The sequence below is a fragment of the Lineus longissimus genome, chromosome 18 (genome assembly GCF_910592395.1).
Source record: "Lineus longissimus chromosome 18, tnLinLong1.2, whole genome shotgun sequence".
Taxonomy (NCBI): Eukaryota; Metazoa; Nemertea; class Pilidiophora; order Heteronemertea; family Lineidae; genus Lineus; species Lineus longissimus.
In genome coordinates, this window is record NC_088325.1 from 7,270,243 (window position 1) to 7,297,102 (window position 26,860).

The following is a 26,860-nucleotide window of genomic DNA, read 5'->3' on the forward strand; positions in this document are numbered from 1 at the left end:
TGCTTTCAGTCCATCGGTATTGCAAGCGGTCAACTGGTCGTTTTCTATGGCAAGCCGTTTGCTTCAAAAAGTCGAGATGATTTTTTTCAAGTCGAGATTTTTTTTTCAAGTCAAGAAAAAATATTTCAAGTCAAGAAATTTCTTCAAAAAGTTGAGATTAGTATTTTCAAGTTTACACATTTTTTTTCAATTCTACAAGTTTGTTTTTTTTTAAGTCGACTTTTTAAATATATATACATTTTTTTTTTTTAAGTAAAAAAAAAAGTTTTTTTCATTAATTTTTTTATATACAACTTATCAGTTAATTATTTTTCTAATTCTTTTAAATTTTTTTTCAAGTCGATAAAAATTTATTGTAAATGACAAATTTCCTATTCAACAAAAAAAAAACACATTCGAGACAGAAAAAATAAGTCGAACATTATGACGTCATCACTTTTCGTGTACAGTATGTAGACTCGTCCCCAGCCGTTCTCTTGCTGACTTCGCATTCTAATGCCCACATATATACATAGCAGGGGACCAGTCTATACAGTATGCAAGATAGCGGGAGGCGATGTTGTTGACATTGCCGAGTGTCTGCGTCAGTGTCCCGCTATGGTCCGGCGATCTGAAAGGGCCAGACAATCATTAGATCAAAACAAACTAGAGAACTGTTCCAGGCTACTAGATGACATTCTAGGAATTCTGAGTGCGCTGTATATACGTGCATGCGATCTCTTCGGTGCCGGTGTAACATCTGTGGTTGTTCCCCATGTGTCAGTGTTTCCAAACAATAGGCAGCTAGAGAGACCACGACTTTTCAATAGGGGGGATACACAGAAAAACTTGTCAATCTATTTTTGAGCGTTCCCAAACAATGAGGGGAAACACTCAAAAACAGAAACACTCAAAAACATTACACCGGTTCCGTTTTGGCAGAAGATTTTGCGGGGGTCTTGGCGCTATGCACAGCACTAACGATCAGGTATTGCACGCGATAGAGGGTTTGCAGAATAACACGACACACGGGCCTGATCGCGGCTGGCCAGGTGTTGAATTAGGCGGCGCGCGCAATGTACACAAAAACTGATGACGTCATAATGTTCGACTTTATTTTTGTAGCGCTCGACTGATTATTTTCTCGAGTATGAAATTTTTACTCGAGTATGAAATTTTTACTTTCGACACTATTTCGGTATTTATTATGTATCATTATTATATTTTACAAACACTATTTTAATTTTTATAATCATTTTTTTCTCGCAGTGAAATTTTTATTAATTGATTTAACTTCAATAAGTTAAATGAGAAGAAAAATAAATATCTCGACTTGAAAAAAAAATTTTATTTCAAATTTTTTTTCTTGACTTGAAAAAAATCATTTCGACTAGGAAAAAAATCATTTCGACTTTTTGAAGCAAACGGCTTGCCATAGTTTTCGCAGTAATACCGGTTGAGAAAGGTAGTTGCATAGTGTATACATGTTCCGTTGTGCAGATCTCCGGCACTACTGGTGCGCAGTAACGCATTGCGCTGATTGGAAGCATTGGCGAATCACTGCGCATGCCAGTTGCCCCAAAGAAAAAGCCGGGTGATCTTCTGACTGCCTTCCCATTTAGATTGATTCCTAATAGCCAACTGATGTAGTGTGTTTATAGTTAAGAGAATACGCAATTGGGAACCAATATTGACATGATTCTAACTATAACGTATTGATGCCGGTGCGGAGAGCCGGATGTCTTCAATGAAAGATAATCTCTGACAACGATCACTGCCCTGACACTGCAATCACATTTTCTACTCCCAGATACTCATGTCTCTTGTTCTTTCTCTTTGCAGTGGAAGTCTAAACCTTTGAACTATCGACAACCAATTCAATGATTAAGAACATCAATCGGCAGCATCCATTCATTTAATTGGTATCATCACGTGACGACTAATCCTCGTTCTCATGGAGCTCTTAAGGACCGTCTGACAGTGATGGTGACTTTGAAACTGTATAACATGTCAGCGGACAGTCGCAGCAAAAGTCTTTCTGCTAAAGATCCGACAAAAAGCAAGCAGAATATTTGAAACAAGATATCTCAACTGCTGAAGTTTGTGAATTCGATAGGTGGTTTGAATTGAAAGAGGAACTGAACATTCAGAGAGATTCAGCGAGAAACTGCGAGTTGCATCATGTGAGGTTACGTCATCATGGAATATCTTCTGTTTATTTTGTTTGCTTCGATCTTGTGCGCATACGTGGCCGCTTCCCGGCAGTGTTATTTTTCCTGCAATTGCAGTGAGAGGTTGTTTCCCTCCATTAACCGAACACTCTATACGCTGGACTGCGGATTCATTGGATTTAACTCGTTGCCAATAAACGCCACCTTGCGGCGTCAATCTGCATTCATCCTTTCAGGAAATGGATATGCGTCATTTTTAGACATAACAGGGCTGCTCGGTATCAGGAATTTAGCCTACTTAGATTTGTCCCACAACAAAATTAACACTTTGTCAAATTTTCAAGTAAATGGCGACTTTCTAAAGGAGCTAAACTTGGATTCCAATCTGTTGGATTATGTCCCAGCAGACGCCTTCACTGCGACGTCAGAGTTGCAGGTTCTCTCCCTCGCCTCGAACAGGATTGAGGTGATTCACGCGCGAGGTTTTACGCACTTGAGTTATCTTAAGCATTTAAACATGTCTGCCAACCGCCTCTCCCAAATCAACCCTTTGTGGTTCTCTGTGCTGGAAAGGCTTGAACTGCTAGATCTTTCCAACAACAACATCCATGAACTTTCGGATGGGGTTTTTAAGAACTTAAAAAGGTTGAAAACACTGTCGTTGCATGGAAACGACTTTCACACATTAGACCAGGACTCCTTTGCAGGCCTCATAGATCTGAAGACACTTTTTCTGAACAATAATCACATTAAAACCATCCCTACAACAGCTATGCAAATTTTCAAGCAGATGAAACTTATTGATTTAAGTGGGAACCATTTCCGTCGATTGACACCCAGAACTCTGTTTCGGATAAACGTGACTTGTCTTCGCATTAATTATCAGGATGACCTTCTATTGGTTGAAAGGAACAGTGTCACAGAGATGCCTTACTTGGAGGTATTAGAACTGCACAACAATAAGAAACTCGTGTACATAAGTCCCGAGGCATTCTCGAGGACGCTCAAACTTCGGACACTGGATCTCCATGGCAATGCTCTCCGGACCGTGGAGTACAGAATGATCGAGGCTCTTCCCTCCCTCACTTCAGTCAGTTTTCATGGCAATCCTGTTGACTGTTCTTGCTCAATTCACTGGGTTTTGGATGATGTGTACGTCAGGAGCAAAATAACCATTTTGCAATTAGAACACATCGTTTGCTCAAGCCCGCCGTCCTTAAAAAATAAACATCTCTACAAACAAGAAAGGCAATTTCCCAAAACCTGCAAACCTCAAATCCTGCCATTGTTTGAAAAGTCAATCCATGTTGTCCATGGGGAGGAGTTCTCCCTAGACTGTCGTAGCTACGGGGTTCCCACTCCCGCCATCTTGTGGCAGACACCGCATGGAGTTTTATACGCAAATAATTCGGAGATCCGCCATCTGAGGGTGCTAGAGTCGGGCACCTTGGTATCGTCTGCTGCGTTCGAAGAAGACACTGGTCTGTATTCTTGTGTTTCGTCCAATCCAAGAGGCCAAGTTGCCAGGCATATGCGAGTCTTGGTAAAACAGATGAAGGCTGCGCTTATCATTCTCAACACCAAGCCAGATAGCATAGCAGTGACGTGGAATGGAACATCCAATTACAACCAATACGAGATACTATGCAAATTACCAAAAAGTAACAACCAAACCTGCGCCACGGTCAAATTGGCTCCGTACATGCGCAGTTACACTATCACAGGTTTGAAACCGAACACCAGATACTTTATGTGCATTGCTATGTTACATCCGGGACACGAAAAACACGAACGTTGTCAACAAGTTGAAACGAAGTCATACGGTTCCATCACTGCCGGGATTTTAAATATCAGGCCGTATGTATTAGGTGTAGGGGTCGGGGGGACCGTGAGTCTTGTTGCCATCGCTTTAATTGTCCTCTTAGCATATCTAAGACACAAGCGGAACCAGCAACGAATGAAGGAACTTTATGGCGATAACCTGTCCCAAATGTTCCTGGCAAGTGTTGACAGCTTTTCTGACATCACACCCATGACGTATGAGAATCTGGCCGCTCAAGTGTTTGATGAAGATGACATCGCAGAGATACGGGGCACGTCTGCCTTTGCTGCCTCAGTCACACCTGAAGCATAATTGAAGCACCTGAAGCAAGGGTCACGAGTCCAATTCATAAAGCGAAAGTGTCGGCGGCTGTCAATGGAATCTCCTGCCTTCCAGCTGTGATGAAAGAATCTTTGCAGTGAAGTGCGTCACTGGCAAAATTACAACATGGAACGCCTAATTCCTTTAACGCGAATTGAAAGCAATGTATCATGCAGTCAAAAAACACATTTGTGATTTTTGATGTAGCACATAGCGCCTCTTATTTGCGGTAGCGATCTAGAAAGTTTGATCCACGGGTGGTGCGATCGAGTTGCACGAGCTGTGTTGGATTCGAGTCTGACGATATAATTGCCCTGTGCCAAAAACACATAGGAACTCGCTTATACTTTTGCTACATGCATACAGATATTATGATTGGCATGGTATGCCACTTTTCGTGACGAATTACGGAGTGCTGAATTTGGACTATAGCCCATCAACCAGATAACTCCACCCCGAACCAGTCAATTAATATTCACTATGACTTACAGTTATGATCTGCTTATGTATGAAATAAGACGTAAGAAGGCTGTTGTAATCAACACTGACCAGCCTAGGCCTAGACCTCAACTTCGAGGTATGACTGATAGGCTTGCTCTATAATAGGCTTTTGCTAGGTTCATGAATATTCACCATTAAGGTGGGCCTAGTGACTATTCCTTGTCAGGTGTTATAGTTCCGGAGTATTTTTGCTATTACTGATTACAGAATGGACACGTTTTGAAATGGGCGTTTTATAGAGATTCGTATCGGCGGTCCAGCACGTCTTGCCACGAGGATACAGCAGAACGGAAGAAGAGCTCGGACAAGTGAATTGTTGTCCTTATGAACAATGATATGATTCCTATGACCAAACCTGGAGAACGCAATACACGTTGCTATCAGGGGAGTAGGGAGCGGGGGGGGGGGGCAGGGCAAATGACCCCCTCCCCAGTATATAATTATGAATATGCTTTTGATCGTGATATTGGCGGATGAATTTCGAAAACCCCCCCCCCCCCCCATACCAAAAAGCTGGCTACGCCCCTGTACATAGAGTTCAGTAAAACTCTGGAAAGAATGGGCATCACCTGGAGAACATGACTGCGCAAATGAGTAGGATGGGTCATACTGAGCAACATCTGACATCTAACAAATTCAATCTGGTGCAATTTTTCAAAAGTTGCATGATTGTATAAAAGGAATCAAGTGCATATAAGCGATCTATCATAAACAATCAGAGGGGGAGGGATTCAAGTCCAATAAGTGAATATTCGGTCATTAATTTATCTGACATCATCCTCGCCGTAATTTCGGAACCATTCGAGAATTTCCGGAATGTCGTCGGAACTATTCAGGATTTACGGCCACACCGTACACGTTAGCTGCATCACGCACGTAGCTTTGTCCGTCGATTGGACCTATTTACTCCCCGCAGTGCACTGTGGGTATAGTACGCACAAATTATGATAAGTTTAAAAGGAATATTTCTGTAGTCTTTAATTAGTAAAGACAAAGTCTTGAAATACAGTGGTAAAGATAAACAATTTTGGCACAGCTTAGACTGAAAACCACCAGTTCCAACTTGGGGAAATTGTTTTCGGACTTTATGTCGGTTTCGCACTTGTTGTTGGTCAAAATTAAGATGGTTTATGTCTGTTGAAATTAGTGATAGGTTAAAAAAATGTTGACTGGATTCGTTGGTACTGCAGTACAGCTACCTGTGCCGAATCCCCCCCCCCTCCTCCCCTTGGTCTACTGCGTATTTTTAAAAAGATTTCTAATGGTATTGGTGCTGGTATAATGTCAAAATGGCATTGAACGTAAATAGATATGGCTAGAATGTTATTTGCTGGTCAATAGCACGGGTACTAGAGCTGTTTTCGTCGATTTCTTATGCTGGTTGCCAAGTGGGCTCCGCGGATGGTGATTGTGAGAAGGTCCCAACATTATTTGGTGGTGGGTTCAGCGGCGGACTGATAAAATGAACCGCAGACACCGAGTTGGCATTGGGTATGACGTCATCATTCCCGGGTGACACTTCATGCTTGGCGGCTGGCATGAATTGTGAAATCAACTTTTTCCATTGTATCAATCTAAAAAAATGGTTAAAACTGTCAGTTCACCTTTAAGAGTGTATGATTTGTCGTTATTCATCTGAGAAATGAACTATTCGTCTGCCAGAGGATGAGAATTAAGGGAACCATTTTGGAGAAGGAGGCGCAGTTCAACAAAAGGTCCAGGTACTACTCATCTTCAGCCATCGCATATATGTCTTAATTCTGTCCAGCACGAAACCTGGTTGTGGCGACCTTGAACCGCGAAAGGGGAATGTCAAAGCAGCTCAGCGAAACAAGCACAGAATATAAATAAATATGTAAATAAAACTTGGATGTAGACTAAGATATTTTCCTATCCACAACACTTTGTAAAAAACACAGTTTAGTTTGTTTGAATATGCATGAAATAAAGTCACGTAAAAGACCCATTTTACTCTCCATCTATTAGTTACACGACCAACCTCGTGACTCATTCAGACTCGCAATCTTCCTGCCAGCAAAAATGGATTAAACTATACTTGCTGCCAGAGATATCCAACAATCGTCGATGTACAGTGCTGTCTATTTTAAATCGGTATTCTAATTGAAGGGATCCGGAGCCTTCATACATATGTCTAAAGGATTAATAGGCCACCAACTGGTTTTTAAGCAGTAGAGGGATGCTCTGCCTTTCCTTCACTGAGGCCAATATGTGCATTTTGATCACAGTGAATCATGACCTTGATGGCCATTTCGTCACGTGATATGGCCGTCTCAAATGCCCGGATGCTTTCTTCCAAACAGAAATGGTGGGTGATAAGCGGTCGGAGATCGATCCTGCCGGACGAGACCAGGGAGAGGGCCTTCGGATAGCTGAAACAAAGGTGATGCGTGAAATAGGAATAATAGTTGGCATTGATTGTTTTCAGTAAAAGGTACATCCACGCCGCACAGGCTCACTGAAGGCAGTGGCCGATTTAGCGCTACCCGTGCGTGGGACCCAAAGGTATTTGGCTGGCAAAGTCCAGAAATTTAGAGTGCAGGTGCAACAATCCCCATCCAGTAACGTTTGGTTGCCTGAACACTCTAGTGTGTCAATGCTGGCATGATTATAGCCATAAATGGTTCCTGGAATAAATAACCATGCAAAGCATTACATTTATAATAGTTGTATGAAATAAGAGTGCCTCGCTTATTCTCCCCTTTCTGTCCCCTCGGAGCGACTTACCTGTTGGCATATCTGAATATGCCCTTGATGTCAATCTCACGGCATAGGACGTTGACAGATACTTTGGGTTCAAGAGACCCCCGTCCAACCATGATCACGCTGCCGCCAGATTCGGTGACCTGGATGAAAGATGGTATATTATGTCTTCAGTCCACGTGGATGCCAAGGAGGATACCGCGGTGACGTCACATCACGTGATCCCGACCCATATTAGTGATCGCTATGGCCAATCAGATTCAGTCTACTGACAGCACCAGCACTGAACACATCTCCACGTCTCACTGTCTGGTGCGCTCCTGTACACAAAAACACCAATAGACATGAAATATTGCAATACCTAGTATGGATTCTTCCTGTGTATAATAAAATTTACAGAGCAGATTAACTTCCACGAATAAAAAAGACGTTTGCCGTGGCCAAAGTGCGGAAATAATGGGAAATAATGTCTCCGCTAAAATACACTACGAAATACACTAGGCAATGGACTACGCGATACACGGTAGAGATGAAGTTGAGTTTATTATTGTTTTGACTTAGAAGCCCGCCCATATCATAATATATTCATGTATTCATGAAGTATGAACTCATTTCTGTCCCATACAACTCTAAGAACAGTCAATTTCTCCTTAAATCATCACCGAAACCGCGATATCCGCAGGAAGATTTCGTTCTAGTGTCCGAAAATGCATGATCTTACAGGGGCGCTAACTCGACAAATAGAGGGGATCTATGGGGATCTATGCGAGTTTTAGGTATTACAGGTCTCGAACTTGTAAAATCTGTAAACATGCCTCCAAATCCCATTATGATAATGAAGAGATTGCCCAATATCTGGGAGACTGTTTTGAAACCATCGCTAATTTTGGAAGATCGGTGCCGGCTATTTGGTTTAAAAAACCCTATTTTTCCCCATCAAAACAGCACTTTTCATTATTCAAATGATAGCTTATTGTCTGAAGACTTATTTCATAGCAGAAAAGTACTGATAACTCTGATTTGATGCGAAAAATCTAACTTTTTTGATGACTTGATTTTTCCTTGGCCGTGGATCGGAGACAAGACCACAATTGATTTTTTAAGCCTTTTAGCAGTTAAATTGTCAATGTTTGACCGCGACGCGTCAAAGAACGCGTGGTGTTGTGAATCTGAAATTTAGATTATGTTATTCCGGACAGTCGGGCAAGTAAATGGTGAAAAATAAAATGGTGATTGACAAATTAGACAGACTTTGATATTTCCACTCTTTTCAGCCAACTGGCAGAAAAAACTCAAAACACGCCCCCTATTACCCAATTAGCAAAATTCGAAATTAATTTTTTCATCAAATAATTTCTTTATATCTGTAGACTTGCCACAACAAATATTTTTTCAATACCTCTCCAAATATGTACTTGAGAGTAAAAAACATGCACTCGTCTAATTGATAGGCCTCGACCCTCCAACCTATGAATATTCATTAGTGGTCTTGTCTCATCGAGTTTGTTTACAATATGCAGCGCCATCTTGGAAAAGCCGTGACGTCACCGCGGTATCCTCCTTGCGTGGATGCATGTCCACGAAACATTTCTTGGACTAAGTCATCGTCCGGAGAAGATGATAATGATCCCTAACTCCAAGCGTGACGAGGCAAGTCCAGGTTCCGAGCATCTGGTGTTCCGGGGTTTTACGTGGTAACTTATAAAGCCGAAATGAAATGGTCGAAATCATCGAAACGTCCGAAATATGTGTCAATACAGAGGGCTGCGGGGGATATAATCGATGCTGTTGTGAAATATAGACATAATATAATGGTTTCAACCGCCAAAAATTAATCTCTGTACCTTTGTTCATCCCATGCACCGCGCCACGGCTACATACGATGCATGGCAAGAAATAGCATGAAAAGCATGAAACTGAAGACTTTTTTCCAATTTTCATGGCATTTCGTTACAATGTACCTTTGCCAAAATGACCCTGGGTGTCATTATTAGTTAAAGGGACTCTAAGGGCATACATTTTGTGGCACAGGATAGTTCAACAACCTTTAATCCATAATCCATCCTACACCGCGCTTTGGAGAGTGTTGGCGCCATCTAGACTAGGAACGGTCGAACTGCCGGTGACACAAAAAAAAGCACTAAGAGTCCCTTTAATGACTTATTTTGACAATTTGACAGTCAAAATTACGGTGTGACTTGTGAAGGAATAATGTTTTGCCAATGCCACAGTTGACATGGTCATTGTACATGTTGTGGTCAACCGCTTAATGGCATGAACAAAGGTATAGCGATTAATTAGATTAGGTCTTAAATTCACAACCACATTGATTATTTCGCCGCAGCTGTCAGCACTCTGTATCGTCACATATTTCGGCCGTTTCGATGATTTCGGCCATTCCGGTCATTTCATTTCGGCTTTTACAATTAACCATTTTACGTCCCTAGATTCCGTGTGGAGAAGAAAACCAGCACCATTGCTTCACGGTCCCTATAGTTGCTGGTCTGGTAATTATCTTATTTAGCTTGTGCATTCGGATCAGGGCATCTTTGGAAAACCTGTCCGATAGGCTCCAGTAAGTGTCAAAAACTTTATTTGTCATCTGCTTATTTGATCATTTTACGGACTCTCGGTTACATACTAGCAGGCATCAACTACACATGTATAAACTATGAAAAATACGCCGGTAGAGAGCCGGTTTTTGTTGGATGCGGCTGAGGGATTTTGAAATAAGATCTCAGAGAATACAGAGGCAATAGTCAGAGATCACTTGGCAGAGGTATTTAAAATTGAATTTCATTTGGTTTTGTTGTTGGCATGGTCTTAGATGACACGAAGTTATAAAACAAATGTTCGGTTTCTATAAATAAAGGGTTAAAGACACCTCTGCGAGATGATTTCGCAGATATCTATACCCCTTTGTGCTCAGTCCTCGCTTTCGGAATGCGAGGCGCTCCGCAACTTATGCTCGGATCTTAGGATTTTGATCATCGGGTAGTCACAGTTGGCTCAGAAATTAGAAAGCAAATGCCCACTTCCTTTTGGACCACTGTGTGAAAACTGCTAATCTGATTCCCACATTGTTTTTTAGGTCACACATTTGCATATCAAGTAAAAACAATGAAGCATTTTTTCATCAGATAAAAAGAGCGTTTTGGGGTTTGGGGAGGGGAAACATGAAGATTTCATCAAAATAGCAATCCAGAAATATGCTCTGCAGAGCAGAAAATGTCAAAATCACTGCATAAAGTCAATGTACACAAACACATAAAGACTATTTCTTAACTACTAGTGTGGTAATTGAAATGTAAAAATCCTCTTGGGTCCCAGAGTTAGATTTATTGAAAAACCGAACTTCTGAAGCCGACTGTTTCAGCGGACAATACCCAAAGAACGCCTCACGGTGCAAAATCAGGCCCATCGCGATTTTGAACCAGTCTAAACATCCGCCAAAATCTGCATAAACAAGTAGTCTTTAAAAAAGACTGAAGGGTTGGTTGGAATTGTGGGCAGGGGCTAAAGTTTTTATTATGACTTAATGGGACAGGAGTTGTTACAGGACAGGAGTTGTGAAAGTGGGTGTGGACATTCTATAGGTGACGGAGCTGGAGGACAGCATCAGAGAGGGTGTTGGTCTGAGGACAGATGTGTCCATTGAAGGAGATGATGTCTGATGACGTGGGACAGGTGAGATCGAATGAAAGGAGAAGCTGATTAAGAACGGTGAGAACGGTTAAGTGCCCACTACGCTTGACTTGCAAAAAGGCCCATCATCGAATATTGGAAGAAGTCTAGTCCTTGTCCTCTGTGCTGGGATTATATTATTAAACTCAATGACGATTTGCTAAAACGTTCAGACTAGTATCCTTACCTGTTCGCTGGCAGTCTTATAGTTTGCCTTCCTACTGCAAGTGACTCCATTGTATGATCAGCAGCGGGAGGCATTTGAAATAATGCATTTTCCCGAACCTGATTACGCTGATTGACTGTATTAATACGCTATACCTTGGCGGTGTAGGGAACAAAATGGGCAAATAGATGTGTTTATCCAGCTGATGCTAGTGGCCAATCAAGCTGAGATTAATCTGAGGAATCTAGGCAGAATAGCATTGTCTTTTTGGACATTACAAACATGAGAACTAATTTGTTCATGCAGATGCATACACGGGACTACAAAGCAGTAGAAACGAACCCCGGAAACGAACATACCGGCACTGATGCGAACCACTAAAAAACGGTTTTTTGGTGACCCTTGGTGGCATTTGCCGCCCCTCCCCCCCCCCCCCCTCCCCCTCCTCTTGCAATAGCCCTAAAAATATTGTTGCTGGTCATGGAAAATGGTATCCTGACTCGTGACTTACCTGAAGAGCACAGTTCAAGCTTGAATCAGCACCACTGCATTCCAAAGATACATCTGGCCGGCAACCGGTCGTAGCCAAAATTATTTTCGTTAGTTCTGTGACGTCATAATTGTTTGCTCGGATCACATGGTCCACCCCGAGTTTCTCCGCAAAGAGCAGTCTTGATTCATCAATATCTTGAAATGGAAATGGAAGAATGAAGAAATGGTCATTAGTGCCGAGTGTTGCATCCGGGTTAGCATCAGATGACACAATTGCGAAATCACCTGTTGATTTTTAGTTTCATATTCTTTTTTCCTTATACCAGACTGCTTATACCGTCACTGGTAAAACCACAAAGGTTCATTATTCCCGATCATTCTAATTTCCGATTTTCACTTAATATTACCAGAATCTTTCAAATAAATTTATTTGAATGACTCTGATATTACCGAACCTCGGACAGTTTAAAGAGGTCAGGGTTACCATAACTCCTTTGTCACATGTATTTACCGACTTTGTTATTGACAGACTGATTTTTAGCCTTTAGCTGTGAGATTTAATTTAGGCTCAGCAGAGTTTTTCAAAGTCTTTTTTATTTGTAAGACTCTGGGCTCAGTAGGAACTTGAACGATACCTCTGTAACGTGAGCAGGGGGGGGCCAATCTGACGCGCCCCTTAATACCGCACTACGCAGTGAGAGTCGGTGTAAGTAATTTAGTTAAAAAACATTTAGTAATCGAAAATAACGGTAGCAGAGAATGAGAAGTCAACTTCAGTCTGATATACCTATAATTGTTGTTTGGATTGCACCGTTGACCTTCGCCACCAGGTGGCACAATAAGCCGACTGGACCGGCGCCGAAAATGACAACCCTCGACCCTAGGGTGACGGAGCCTCGTTCACAGCTGTACACGGCTACAGACAGAGGTTCTAACATAGCCGCCTCATCCATTGTTACGTGATCTGGAATTCTGAAAAAAGTGAGATCTGATAAAGTGACAAAACGATATTCTCAGAAAGGCGTTGGTCAGCTGAGGCTTTCCACAAAGAAGTGTGTGTGTGTGGGAGGGCGGGGGATGGGGATCATAAAAATTGCAACTTTTCATGTTAAAGTTACGTAAAGTACTTTTGTACATCAAACAGAATTTTGTACAGTTTAAAAAGAAATTTTCCAAATGCCTAATTTTGGAAAAGTATTTTTTTACAGTTGATTCACTACTATCATGCAACAAATGCTAAATACGTTGTCATTCATCAGTTAGTGTTATGAAACATGATTCAAATTAGTTTATTACCTGCGTGACGATGATATATGAACAAGTTCAACAGTGATAATGCAACGCATGAACGGCTTGGATTGAGTTTCATATGACCAAGGTACAAAAATGAGGTTGTCATGTTTGTCCTCATCATATGATGATATTTAAAAGGCACGTGCTCTCATGTGACGTCACTAATATCATCAATAGCCAATCAAGAATGTTTTATTTTTTTAGACGCGACTAGGGGTTGATAGCGTACCGAAAGTGGGGGATGCACTAAACCCGAGGAAGGAGGTTGCAAAAAAATCTTACTTGTGGCAAAAGTCTGCGGCGTGGACATAACGTCTGGAGAGATTACCGTGTATAGGTGGCGTTGCACAAAAACGGACTGACGGGCAGACATTGTACTTGCCCGTCTTGCAGAGTTGACACATACGACATGGGACCCCTGGTTCGATAGCAACACGGTCACCTGGAGGGTAAAGATCACCGTTAATAGCAAGTCTTGTTATGCTGCTGCAATTTTACATGTAATTTGAAAATAATGTATTCGATTGTCAAAAGTATCATCCGAGCTTGTGGGGTTTTTTTTAATCACTGGATTAAGCAGCCAGCCATCATACTATTCTGGCGAGCAGACACAGGTTTCGAGAAAATAAAACTCGATCGAGAACATCATTCTCTTTTCGAGATACGGGAGTCGATACAGCCTTTCAGTGTGCATTTATTTTAACGAACATCACGAAGATAACCGAAGTGGTGTTCGGGTGGGTTCGGTTCTTCCAGCTTTTGATATGGCTACTTGTACATGATCTTTTTTTAAAAATAAGCATACAGTATTTGCTTGATTGCTTGATTTGTTTTAACCTTATCTATAGATCCACCTTTTCTTGCCTCACTGTAATAAACAGTTTTGATATAATTTAAATCAGGCGCACAGACGCGCTAGATGACCTCACAGGTTGTGAAAGAGAGCAATTCTAAAAAGGAGCACAGCCAGCTCGTCAAGTGAGAGTAGGGTTCTGTACTATGATGGATAACTGTATCGGTTAAGCAACCAATATGTACGGTTCAACGAATTTCCGTTTTGCCATGATTTTCCAGGTAGAACGTATTTTTAAATTTTTCGGTAAGTTCCTTAAATTTAAATTTTAATCCAGTTCCACTAATTATTCATGCATCGTCGGTCGTTGTAGTTTACATCAGTATGCCCATGTGGATGTAACTTAGAGAAACGAAGCTAATATTCACGTTGAAAGGTGAAAATTTGATGATCTTCAAAGACATCGTTTTATGGCGAAGCCTCTGTAATTGACGCCATTCTTGCAGGGCTATCTTGTACTACAATGCCAATAGTACAGACCGACGACGAAATAGCAAGTAATATGCATTTCGCAATGCTGAGATACAGCGCAAAATATCTTAACTTCATGAAAATGTACAGTGTTTAGCGATACTACTGTACACTGGTTAAGCAATGTAACGCACTGAAAGTGTACGGGTTGTATGGTCCAACGAGTGAAAATTATTTCTCGCATTTCACTCGAAATTTTGCCCTGCATACGGTCATAATTCCCAATCTAAAATGTAACCTTACTACCAATAGTTGATCGTTTTTGCCTTCGTGGCACGGGAATTGCATTCAATTAGCCAAATATTTTACTCCTTTTCAGGAGCAATGTTACTTTTCAAGAAAACGTCGACGGAAATGCACGGTCTCGTCGAGCACTATCTCATACACCCTCCCAAAGAGTTCACTTTATGCTTGTAGGTCTTGTCGCACATTTGTAAAGATTCTCGCCAGTGTGCGTGTGCTGATTGAGCGTCCATTTGGACCTAAACGTCTCTCCGCTCTGTCGCACACTCATGCTTCGAGCTTATTATGAACCGTTGCTCGGAGAACAACTTGTTGTTGGAAGTTTAAGTAAAATTCAACTATTGGTTCACAATATTGTGATCCTTATTTTTGCCTCTAAATGTTTTTCTTCGTCGATTTTCTCCTTGAAATCAATCACTACAAGTCGTATTATTTTTCATAGCCTAGCTAAATTTGTATGCAGTTTTGTCTCCCGTCAGATTTACTTTTTTTAAATCGCAGGTTTTTTTTAGAAAAGGTGTTTTTGTGGTCATTTGTCCGTTTATTTGGTGGATATTTTGGGTGATGTCCGTTTACTCGATAACTGCTTTTAAAATAAAATAAAAGGTTTTTTTAATGTATTTGACATTAATTAATATTACTATTTGTCGAGTGGGATTGTCGTTGGACGTTGACTGTTGAACAGTTATGCGGGAATGAAGAAAATAAGTGCGGACCGCCTTCTAAGTTTTCAAGGCGGTCAAATTTGAATCGAAGGGCTGAAAAAGCTGAATATTGAAACGACTACGGTAGCGTTTTGGTCAGTGAGATCGCTTTTATTTTTAATGACAAATATACCTTCGTCATCCCCATGTTTTAAATTATGTATCCAATCTTTTGCAAGATCAAGCCCGTCAAAGAGCATTTGTTGACAATTTTCATGATGAAATCTCGCTGGATTCACATTTTCTGGTTCGTCCACTGTTTTGTATGTCTTGTGACCTCGAGCTTTTTCATGGGTTAGTTCAATACCTGGCAAATGGCAATTGGCGATGGTGATGTGCCAAAGGTATATCTAGCTATAAAACAGTACCTTAGTTTCATGCCTGTGGTCTAACCAATCCAATTGTGAACCTGAAGCCGATAGGCTTGTTCAAATCGTTTTTTGCTTACATTTTTGTTCTGTTTCATATAGAACCTTATTGACGATTTTGGATAGGATGTTCATGTAATCGAAATCGCAAAGATTTATTCATATCTTCCATATTTTATTTCATATACTGATTTTCAAATCACGTCGTCAGCGTCGTCAACTCACGCCGTCAGTGCATAGGCGGAAGTTCGTTGAACCGTACTTTTGTTCGCTAAACTGATACGGTTATCCACCGTGTGTACATGCTCTTTGGAAAGGAGGCTTCTTTATTCTATCGGAACATGAAGCATATAACAATGCACAGATGTGATCATAGAAAGCTCCATGCTGGTCTTCACACCGATACGAGCCGTCGTGACACGCTTAATGGAGAATTGAATTAAGTCTAAATTAAGTTATCATTGTTTCGGTTAAATGGCAACGATATAAGACACACCTTGCCATGATTTTGTCATTACGTTATTTTGCCCTTTACTTACATCTACAAGAATTCAGGCCTAGCAAAATATACACGGTCTATCGTCTCAAAGCCCACTCACACCTAAATCTAGACTGCTTTGTTTTACTGTCGTATCACAGGGTTATCAAGGCAAGTATTTTTATACGATCCGTACCGAGCGTACGAGTGAGTGAGGCTTATCCAACGAACGAAAAAAAAGAAACGAAAATATTCTGCTCAGCTTATTAATACGCACTATGACTATCCATTTGAATGACATAAATGATATTTTGGATCGAAGAGATGAGATCTGACGTGATATGACGTAAAGTGTATGGTAAAGTGTAAAGTGTAAAGTGTGACGTATACTAGTAGTGGTGCGTAAAGATTAGTGTAGTGGTTCAATAAAGCTGTTTTCCTAAAGTTACTTAAATCTTACAATAATATAATCATTAAACAAGATAAGAAAAACTGGACCTTCTGTCCAGGCGAACAAAGCCATACTGGCCTTCTTCCGAAAATTTGTCAACGGGTTAGGAGACATGAATAAATTTAACTGAAATCAGATGTACTTCCGACGGGAAATGTAATCTTGAAGGTGAGGAGTTCAGTGCTACACAGTGCAAAATGTTACCCAAAAATGTAACTCATTAATGACAGAAACAATTAAAACAAAATATATTTGACTCAAGCCGCACGTACACCACCTGAAAATGGACCACCAATCTTGATTCGCGAACCAATGCCGCACCATCGAAAATCCACCAAGCGCGTACACCAGCACTGCAGCTAGTTATAAAATCCGGCAACAGATTGCGCACAAACAATAAGCAGAAAGCGCCATTTCGAAAGCGCCGCCTGTGGCCGAACCATCTGACTAGCTAATTGCCAAAATACAATAGACATACTCACCTATTTTTATACCTTTCACCCCTGGTCCAACTTTTGTGATCATCCCGCTAGACTCGTGACCCATGGTCATCGGCTCTTTGACAACGTATCGTCCACATTTTCCATGCAACCAGTACTTGATATCGGAGCCACAAATTCCGACTGATGCAATTGCCACTTCAACCTCTGCAATAAGTAAAGCCAGGGTTTTTTTAGCTGATGGGTATGGTTAGCGCGAGTGGACAGAATTCAGATTTATGCCCAGGGCAAAATTCAACATTATGATGACCCTTATCAGCCACTCATAACCTCGGATCGCCGGAATAATGCCGCGGAATAAAGCTGAATTGTGGTGTGGGTATATTTGGCAAAAGCAATCAACCAATCATATAGCCGGGAATTGTAGACGGAAGTGTCATTTATGGATGACGGAAGTGAGAATTGTGGACGTGATTTGTGGGTTGATGTTATTTTCAATACACGATTGCTGGTCATGTGATGTAAATAAACGCACGCGTGGTCCGCGCTTTGCATTTTAATACCACATGGATAGGGGTTTTCCTGAAAATTTCACGCGGAAATTTGACATGTCAGATGTCAGGCGATGTCGCCGATTTCTGTTTTTGCGTCTTTGCCTCTACGCTCCGTGACACCGTTGCTAAAGAAGCCACAACTTGACCCAGAGTGCCTGCAAAACTATCGCCCTGTGAGCAATTCATCGTTCTTATCCAAGGTATTGGAACGGATCATTGCATCCCGCCTGACGAAGCACATGGACACAAACAACCAGTATTGTATCCTTCATCAGAATATATAAACCTCATCACAGCACGGAAACTGCCCTACTGAGAGTGTAGAACGATATCAGGATGATGGTGGATGAAAGGTGACCTGCAATTCTCAATGTCTTACTCGATTTGAGTGTCGCATTCGACACGATTGATCACATGATCCTCATGGAGCGGCTGGAAAAGCTTGTGAGCATCAGTGGCACGGCACTAAAGTGGTTTGAATCATATTTGACTGACAGAGTTCAACACATTTAGATAAATGGCATAAAATCTTCAGCCCTAATCAAGCTATCTTGTGGTGTACCACAAGGATTCTGCTTTGGACCCTATTCTCTATACAGGGTGTCTCATAGAAAAGGTAATCCTAGCAAAATGGGTTGATATTTTTAAACCATGCTTTCTACAACTTCTCTCATTGCAGCACAGTAAAGTAGAAGCTATGAGCTTTGTGTTGATGCCATTGCGAAGTCCAACCTGTTATGCATGAGTGAACACCATGGTCTTGAAAAAGACATGCAGGAATCACCTTGTGTCAAGTAGGGATATTCAAGCTTGACATTAAGCCACATTAAATGAAAGCATGTTTGATGATCAACAACACATCTCTTTCTTTCAGATAAATTTTATTCCACATGAATTCAACATTTTTATAATTTAAAAGCTCCCTTTGGATTCATTTGACAACGTCGACACATATTTTGAACAGACCGGGTCACCATCTCTGGATTTTCCCTCATCTCATCGACCTCCCGAATTATGCGAGCTCTTACTTCTGCTAGACCTTGAACTGGAGTCTCATAAACCTTGTTCTTCAGGTACCCCCCCCCCCCCCGAGAAAAAAATCACAGGGAGTCAAATCTGGTGACCTTGTAGGCCACTTCATTGGGCGGTTCATTCTGGCCGTCAAGGTTTCCTGAACTGCGCGAAGGTGATGTGCTGGAGCACCATCCTGTGCCCATCATAAGCGCCTGAAAATACCCCTCCCAGTTATGGCATAACACTCTTAAATTCATGAACCATTCACAATGAACCATGTGTAAAGACAACTGCATGGAATTTCCAAACTTGGAACAACTTCATTTCGCCCTGTCATTTTAAAGACAATGGTGCTCAGTCATGCGTGACTACATGGACGTCAAAATGGTGTCAACACAAAGCTAATTGCTTCTACTTTACTGTGCTGCAAAGTCAAAAGCTGTATATTGAATGGTTTAAAAATATCAACCCATTTCGCCCGGATTACCTTTTTTACGAGACACCCGGTATACATCATTCCACTTCGACAAACTATGAAACAAACAAAGCGTAAATTGAATATTCCAAAGGCCAAGACTGTTTTCAGGTATTAGAGCAATTTTTTGCATTTTGCGGTTTATAAATGTTAATTTCAATTCAATTCAATATTGAAGTTGTGCATGTGGGTGTGATTTTTTTCAGTTATATAACTGATGAGCTCCATTGTTTTTTTTACGTGTTAGCTCGTAGCTCGCATAATATCAATTCTATCGCCATGCAAGTTTCAGGAAAGGTGGATCAAATGATTTGCAAAAACTTTTATTCAAGGCAATATATTGATATTTGCTTCGTTTGTGAGATAACGAGCTCTTTTGTTCCACCCATGCAAGTTTTAAAAAAAAAATTCGCCCTGGTAGTTTTTCATACAATCACAATCCAAGGGATGGTTGCTTAATTAAGCACCCAGCTCATTTAAAATTGCCTCCAGTAGAAATATTAATAATGCCTTATAATGAATTAAGCTCGAATGTGCATGTGAATATTATCAAGTTTCTATATTATTTGAAATAAATCATAAATTCAACCACCTATAGATGGAATATACAGGATGGATTCACTCAGGGTGGATTCACGACCCATACTAAACGTGCACACGACCCCGCTTATACTGTAATATCCCTACACTGTAGCACTGGACGACCAATGGCATATCCTCCCCCAATAAGGACACCTCTCTATCACGGACACCAATGCTCATTTCTACGGGTGTCCACAATGGGGAAGTTGTTCTGTACATTATTATTTAGAAGATTCTCACCATTTTCCCCGACATCACTGATTGGGACATGTTCCTTGAAGAAATAAGAGAAGAAGGTGGTATACCAATGAGCACATTTAGATTTTCATGAAATATATATGTGACCCCTCACAGCAAAACCATGCGCATGTCGTACAGATGATGAGCCGAAATGACACCAGCAGATAATGGAAGAAATTGATGTGTTCATATTTCACAAAAGTCAGACAATAGAGAAATTAACAAACAATCTGTCTCAACCTGCCAAGCTCAGAGCGACATGCGCCTGGTTTTGCTGTGACGGGTCACATATTCTACACTCACCGATCTAAGCCCGGTTCATTAATCTGAAGCATGTGTATTGAAAACACATTCAGTATACCGTGCATTGTTGAACCGGCCAAGCTTTCTTCATACTGATAGACTCAAACTTGTCGGTTTTCAGGTCCTGGTATTAGGAATGAAGTGATCACCTATGTGACCTAACCATTACATTATGATTAGTGGTTACTGTGTGGGCGATCAATTTCCTTGTCTATTAGCCTAGGTCTGTTGGCATCGAATCTTCAATAAAAGATATCGCATTGATTATCAAAGTGAAATTATTATAGGGCCCGCCTTCTGAACCCTTAATATGAAATAGATGCAAAGGCGAGCTGCATTACCATTTGACAAATATTGGTGTCGCCCACCCATTGTCCATTCCCAATTGAACAATGTTCCTATTGTTCATTCCCAATTGAACAATGTTGCATGGCATCGAACGACCGGGCGAACGACTATGCGCATAATATTGCATATTGAAACGATCTTAGATCGGCGAGTCTAGAGTAATCATACCTACAATGTAGAGACGCTACCAATATAGAGACGCTGACGTTAACATCGACCGTTTAAAGCTGCATTGGAACACATTTTTACTAATTGTAAGCATCGTAATCACCCCCAGGATTTCATCAATAATTACCGCAAAACGAAAAATACCCCGGGTATTTACTGCTAATCCACTAGTACGCCGTTTCTTCTTCCTATGATAGATGGCGCAGTGATAGGTTTATGCATGACAGGACATTATTGAGAGCAATGTATGGTATATTGACGGTAAATTACTGGAGTAGAACTCTTCTTGGGAAGGAATCTAAATTCAGATATATTATGTTAAAAAATGTGTATTCTCTGCAAAACCAAAACAGATATCCCCCCTTCGGTTAAATATGATAAGTATAACGTTGCAAGGTTGTGGTCTGATTAAATGTGGTTGGAACAGCGGGTATCTAACGGGTTCTTAAATGGTAGAATCTAAACTGCCCTACAAGGTCAATATCTTCAATTAGAATGTAATAAACTCCGTATTCCGTATTCCGTATTCCGTATAACTTAGTCTAATAACATTGTGCCCCACTTGAAGGCGCTAAAGCAGTCACTACGGGCGGTGACCTTCTTCCTTTGATAGATGGCGCAGTGATACACAATTACTTGGTCTAATACCATTGTGCCCTATACGTGATGGCGCAGAAGCAGCCACTACCGGGGCCTATTTGATCACAAATTGTTTTTGTCTAGAAAATAATCAGATCCAAAAATAATTAGATCGGTGCTTCTTATCACTTGACAGGATATACCTTGAATATCTGCAGGCATAGCAGCGTCTCATGGACCGTTTTGACATTGCAATTTTTGACAGGTTTAAGGGGCCTTCTTCAGTCGGCTGTCAAATAAAAGACATATCAACTGTTTTCGACCAAATTCTCAGAATAAGTACAAAAATATCAGATCTATACATGGAATAAATTTTACTAACCCCTGAAGTTCGGCGCGTTTTTTATCCACCCGATATACATCGTGTTGAAGAATGGCTAAGTTTTTCTAGATTAAACAGAATTTGCAACAAATACCAAATTTTGAAATGTCTTCTATAGTGTATTAAAGAAATAATCTCCGGAACAATATGCGTGTATTCTCTATAGATTCAACGGTCTAAGACCGGTTCAATGGCTGATATTTATAAAGACTAGTAAATGCTTTTACTTCAGTTTTCTACAGAGATGGCTAGTGTAAAGGTATCTGCCCATTCCGCCTTAACCTTATTCGCCTTATCCAATTTTGCCTTCTCCCATTTAGCCTTCTCCTAACTTACCTTTTCTCAATTCGCCTTCTACGATTTCGCCATCGTCTGCCTTGGTTCCATCCTGCCTTATCTCATCTTGCCTTTTCTTGATTGACCTTTGTGTCAATTCGCCTTCTTCCCATTTTGCCTTCTCCCGTTTCGCCATATCTCACCTCGCCTTTTATCAATCCGCCTTCGTTAAGAGCAAGGGGTCTATTATTCGCAGGGGGGGGGGCAGTGTTTTGAGTAGTTTAATGATTCTGTTCAAAAAAACTTTGGGACTTGTATTATCTCATGCTAAGTTATAGCATTGCTGTGAATGAAGAACATCAAACATACCAAAACCATCTAAAGGGAACACTGCGTGGGACGTTCTTGAGAGCTAACTCGTTCTGTGAGAAGGCCTCATAATTCCCTAATGATCAAAGGAATACATCTTCTAGATTGCTGGATTTGAGTAGGCCTATTGACCATAGTCCATAATAAAGAACTTCAGAAGCACTCACACTTTGAATGATCAATAAAATACTTAGCACCCCCATCCCTCCTATATAGTACCAGGTCACAAGTCTTACTCATCAAAGAATGCCAAAACACTATGCCAAAATATTTCCATGAAAGACTTGGAAAACTCTAAGATTTGACAAACATGGGTAAAGACACCAAGTTTGTTGTAAAGTAGGAAGAAGGCGAAATGGGAAGAAGGCGAAGTAATACAAAGGCGGGGCGGGTAAAGGCGAGAAAGGATGAAGGTGAATTAGGACTGAGGTAAATTAGGACAAGGTGAAATAGGAGAAGGCAGATTAAGACAATGGCAAACTGAGACGAAGGCAAGAATGGATAAGGCAACTTGTGATAAGGCAAGATAAAACAGAGGCAAAATAGCATAAGGCGAAAAATGAAAAGGCGAAAAGAGACAAAGGCGAGATAGAATAAGGCGGATTGGGAAGAGGCAAAATTGGAAAAAGCGAAATAGGAGAAGGCGAAATGTATATTTTTTAAAGGCAAAATGGGAAAAGGCGAAAAAAGACAAGGCGAAATGGGCATGAACCAGTGTAAATGTACATGAAGTTTAAAGTAAAAGCATTTACTAGTCTTTTATAAATATCAGCCATTAATTTGAGACATGACCGACCCCAGTATATGCATTGAACAGGCCACGTTCCCTTCATACTGATTGGCTCAAACTTGTTGGTGTTGAGGTTGAGGTAAGCTGATGGACGGTGGTTGGCATTGGGAATGAACTGATCACTTGTGACCCAACCACTTATTAATTCTATCAGTGGTTATGGTGTGGTTAATCAGTCTCCCTGTCTATCAGCCTAGGTCTATTGACAACGAATCTTCAATAAAGAAATTGCATTGATGATAGAGTGAAATCTTTAAGGGCCTACCATCCTGTTGTCTTACTATGAAATTGATGAAAAGGCAAAAGGCATAAACTTTTTTAAATAAATTGTTGTCGCCCACCCGTTGTACATCCCGATTGAACAATGTTGTATGGCATCCAACGAAAATGCGCATAATATCTAAGGGGCTTGGCTTCCATATCCAGAAACAGTCTGTGATCGGTGAGTTTAGAGTACTATTTAGGTTTAGACCGCTCGGGACCTGTGACACTACAGCACCACCGCATCTCTATGGCATCTACATAAGTTGTCCTATACCACAATCGTCATCGAAAGTGCAGGTACAGGAGTCGTTTGGGCAAACCTGGACAGCAGACTGCGATATAGGTTATGGCAATAACAGAATTAAAATCTACGGAATTAATCTGATCTTTCGGCATTTTCCGACTAAGATTTCAGAGCTATCCTGAATTATATATTCAAGTCGGTGCCTATAGCCTAGACACGCTTGTCACATGATTTATACACTCTTGCATTGCCCGAATCAACATTGCTAATCATGGATGTTTTCCCACATCTTTTTAAAAACTCCACTGGTCAAATGAAATCAATAATTCATCTGCATCTCTTAAACTCTGCTAATTGAATAATTATGTTACGTCAGAGTCTTTTTTAAATCGCTTCTGAAACATCACACACACAAGTTCTCTGCAAAGAAATTATCTGGAAATATATTTTCATAATAACATGTAGATAATAAGCTAAATCAGAAATGTCTGAATATCAACCCTCGGAGCCTCAAGAAGACTATTCATGACAAGAAAATGCACCCTTCTGTTTGCTTACCAAGCGCATATCCTTGGGTCCGTGCAGGACAAGGCCGAGATTCATATCCATAGTAGCCATCGCATCCAGACGGCAGACGAACTTTCCAATCGGTCGTGATAGGTCAACTTTCAAATGGTCAACCCGCAGATAGCTTCAAAATGAAGTGTAATCAAAAAAGAAGCGTAGAATTCAAACATTTCGAAGTCAAGCCTTATCGTCGGGCTAAATAATTTGATATTGTTTTTGTCCTAGGCCTTTGAACCAATCTATTGATCGGTGTAGAAGACTATGCTATGTGACCTCTTCAATATCTTTTGATCGGATAGGCCTATCGTGATCGCTCGATTACGTTGATATCACAAGGCCTACTTATCTAACAGTAAACCCCTAAACGGACGATACTAGCATGCATGTCTAGTACCGTGGCACTGGGGTACATCTACTACTAAATGTCAGAAATAGCCGAGATTTGTCCTTTTTTGATGTTTCCTTCACTGCCATCGGAGCAGTCTAAACTTCGATTGTATATGTACAACGTGTTTTACCTTGTTTTTACCTTTGTTTTTAAATCGCTTCTGAAACATCACATCACAACTGAATATCATGTCAAAAAGTAAACAAACAAAAGTACATGTATCAACTAACTATTCCCGATAAACAACTGAAAGTTTTCTTGCATGAACGATGAACAAGCCGACTCAATTCAAAAGCTGCGCGTTCACCACGAAATATTGGTGGACCAATTGCACGTACACCACCACATTGCCGCGACAAATTGGTTCGGCAATCCATTGCCGATACAAATTGCCGGGCGAATTTGTCCCATCAAGCTTGATGGTCCAACGAATTTGACGCCTTCCAAAACAATTAGGACGTTTGGACACCAAACAAAGCAGTAAGATCGATATCGATGCATTGCCTAGACCTACTTGGCCTTAAACGGGCCCCGAATCCAGAAAACATTTAAATGTCTTATATTGTCCGATAGTTTATAGAGGCATCTCAGCCGGCATGTTGACAAATGTTTAGGTTGAAGTGGCTTCGTTTCAGGTCTTAGTAGGTCAGTTTTCTCGTTCATACTAAGCCAATTAAGCCATGTAACCCCCACATCATTGCTTCATCTAAACATTAAAGGGGGGCTATAGGCAGGAGCATAGGGGCAGATTTGGCCATCTTCGGGTGACTAATATACACAGTAATGGTCCTGGATCATGTCAGATTCAGCACTAAATGTATTCCTCGTACAGGCGCGAATAATCTCGACGTAGGCCTACTGTGAGATGTGAGAGACCCCTATCGGTGACTTGGTGTAGCTTTGTCTTCCCTACCTAGCTGCCGCCTATATTGTCCCTTTAAGTACAAGTTTCACTCCCCATTTTAGTAGTTTGTAATCTCCACTCTTTTTCAAAATACTGCGAGTTGGACCTTTTTTTTTCGCCGGGGGAATTTTATTTGGACTTGTAGTAAAAAAATACACCTGGGGTTACATGTATGTACTTAGAATCAGATCAAACCGAATACCGGTATCAGAGGAGGCGATCATCTGAAGTCAGATCAAACATGGAGCCACTTGAATATTGTTACACGGGATATTCCATTAAAATGGTGGAACAAACGTTTTTTTAGCGTTAATGTACGTTTTAGAGTATTTTTCTTGCTCTCTATCAAAAGTGACACCATATTATGAAGTAATTATTTTGTGAGGGGTTGTCTTTAGAATGCATGTCATCCTCATTACCCATTTTATCTTTGAAAAAAAAAATTAGTTTGTTTTTCTTCGTAAAATTTTTCCGAGGTTGAGGCATTGAGTGTTTCCGTTTCTGCCTCGTAATTAGCGCTGGAAGATAGATTGACAGGCGTTGTTCTATTGAAAAGCTATGGTCTCCAGCCTGCTATGGAAACAATGAAATATGGGGAACAACCCCACACATGTCACAACGGTTTAAAGTCAGCTGATAATTGAAGTTGTCGGCCAATGAAAACTAATCAATTAAGATGCGCCGTCCAATGACAGGCATCGATAGGCCGCTCGCCGAATAGCCCATTGAAATAGGCTCCGATCCGCTGTGGGGTAGGATGGGCTTATAATTATATAGGGACGACGATTATTAAAAGTAGCGTTGTGAAATCTGTGCGGCTATCTTCGGTTGGGTAAACGCCAGGCGCATAGTGCATTTACGTTCATTATAAATCTGGATGTTTTGAAAACAATTCGGAGTTGTGCTGCTGGGATACAATACATATCGGGTGGCTCAATAAAGATGCATTCAACTTTGATTATTTTTCGCGCTAACTTCCTGTGAGTGTGATTATTCTAACTGTAACCCTCTTGGTCAGCCCCATCTCGACCTTTTTGATGCACCACCAAAAGAACATCAATACCGTCAGGGCTCGATTATTACTGTCGTCTCAGAGATTGATAAGTGACCAATGACACAAAATTGTCGAAATGCACGTAATAAAAGCTATAGAGTATCGAGCTCCTGAATCAACAATCCCAGTGAGTAAAACACAAGCAATAAAAATACAAAAGCCGGTCCGTATCTAAAGATACACGCTATAAAATTTATAAAA

The 26,860-nt window shown here is 40.9% G+C and overlaps 2 protein-coding genes across 3 annotated transcripts in view; one reads left to right on the forward strand and one right to left on the reverse strand.

Annotated features, from left to right (window-relative positions):
• The window catches only part of LOC135502413 (leucine-rich repeat neuronal protein 3-like), a 90,281-nt gene extending 83,521 nt beyond the window's left edge, over positions 1 to 6,760 (forward strand). For both annotated transcript variants that reach the window (XM_064795228.1, XM_064795230.1), the window contains one exon: positions 1,822 to 6,760. In XM_064795228.1, the coding sequence (XP_064651298.1) occupies positions 2,179 to 4,284 (2,106 nt within the window). In that variant the 5' untranslated portion in view covers positions 1,822 to 2,178 and the 3' untranslated portion in view covers positions 4,285 to 6,760. The remainder of the gene's footprint in view (positions 1 to 1,821) is intronic.
• On the reverse strand, positions 6,677 to 24,451 carry LOC135502414 (sorbitol dehydrogenase-like). The gene is made up of 8 exons (XM_064795231.1): positions 24,305 to 24,451; positions 20,024 to 20,057; positions 17,201 to 17,365; positions 13,433 to 13,592; positions 12,645 to 12,829; positions 11,877 to 12,052; positions 7,540 to 7,658; positions 6,677 to 7,184 (listed from the first exon to the last, which is right to left on the reverse strand). Exons 1-8 carry the CDS (start codon positions 24,362 to 24,364, stop codon positions 6,977 to 6,979), a joined length of 1,107 nt encoding a protein of 368 aa, XP_064651301.1. The 5' UTR covers positions 24,365 to 24,451; the 3' UTR covers positions 6,677 to 6,976.
• Positions 24,452 to 26,860: the final 2,409 nt, after the last annotated feature.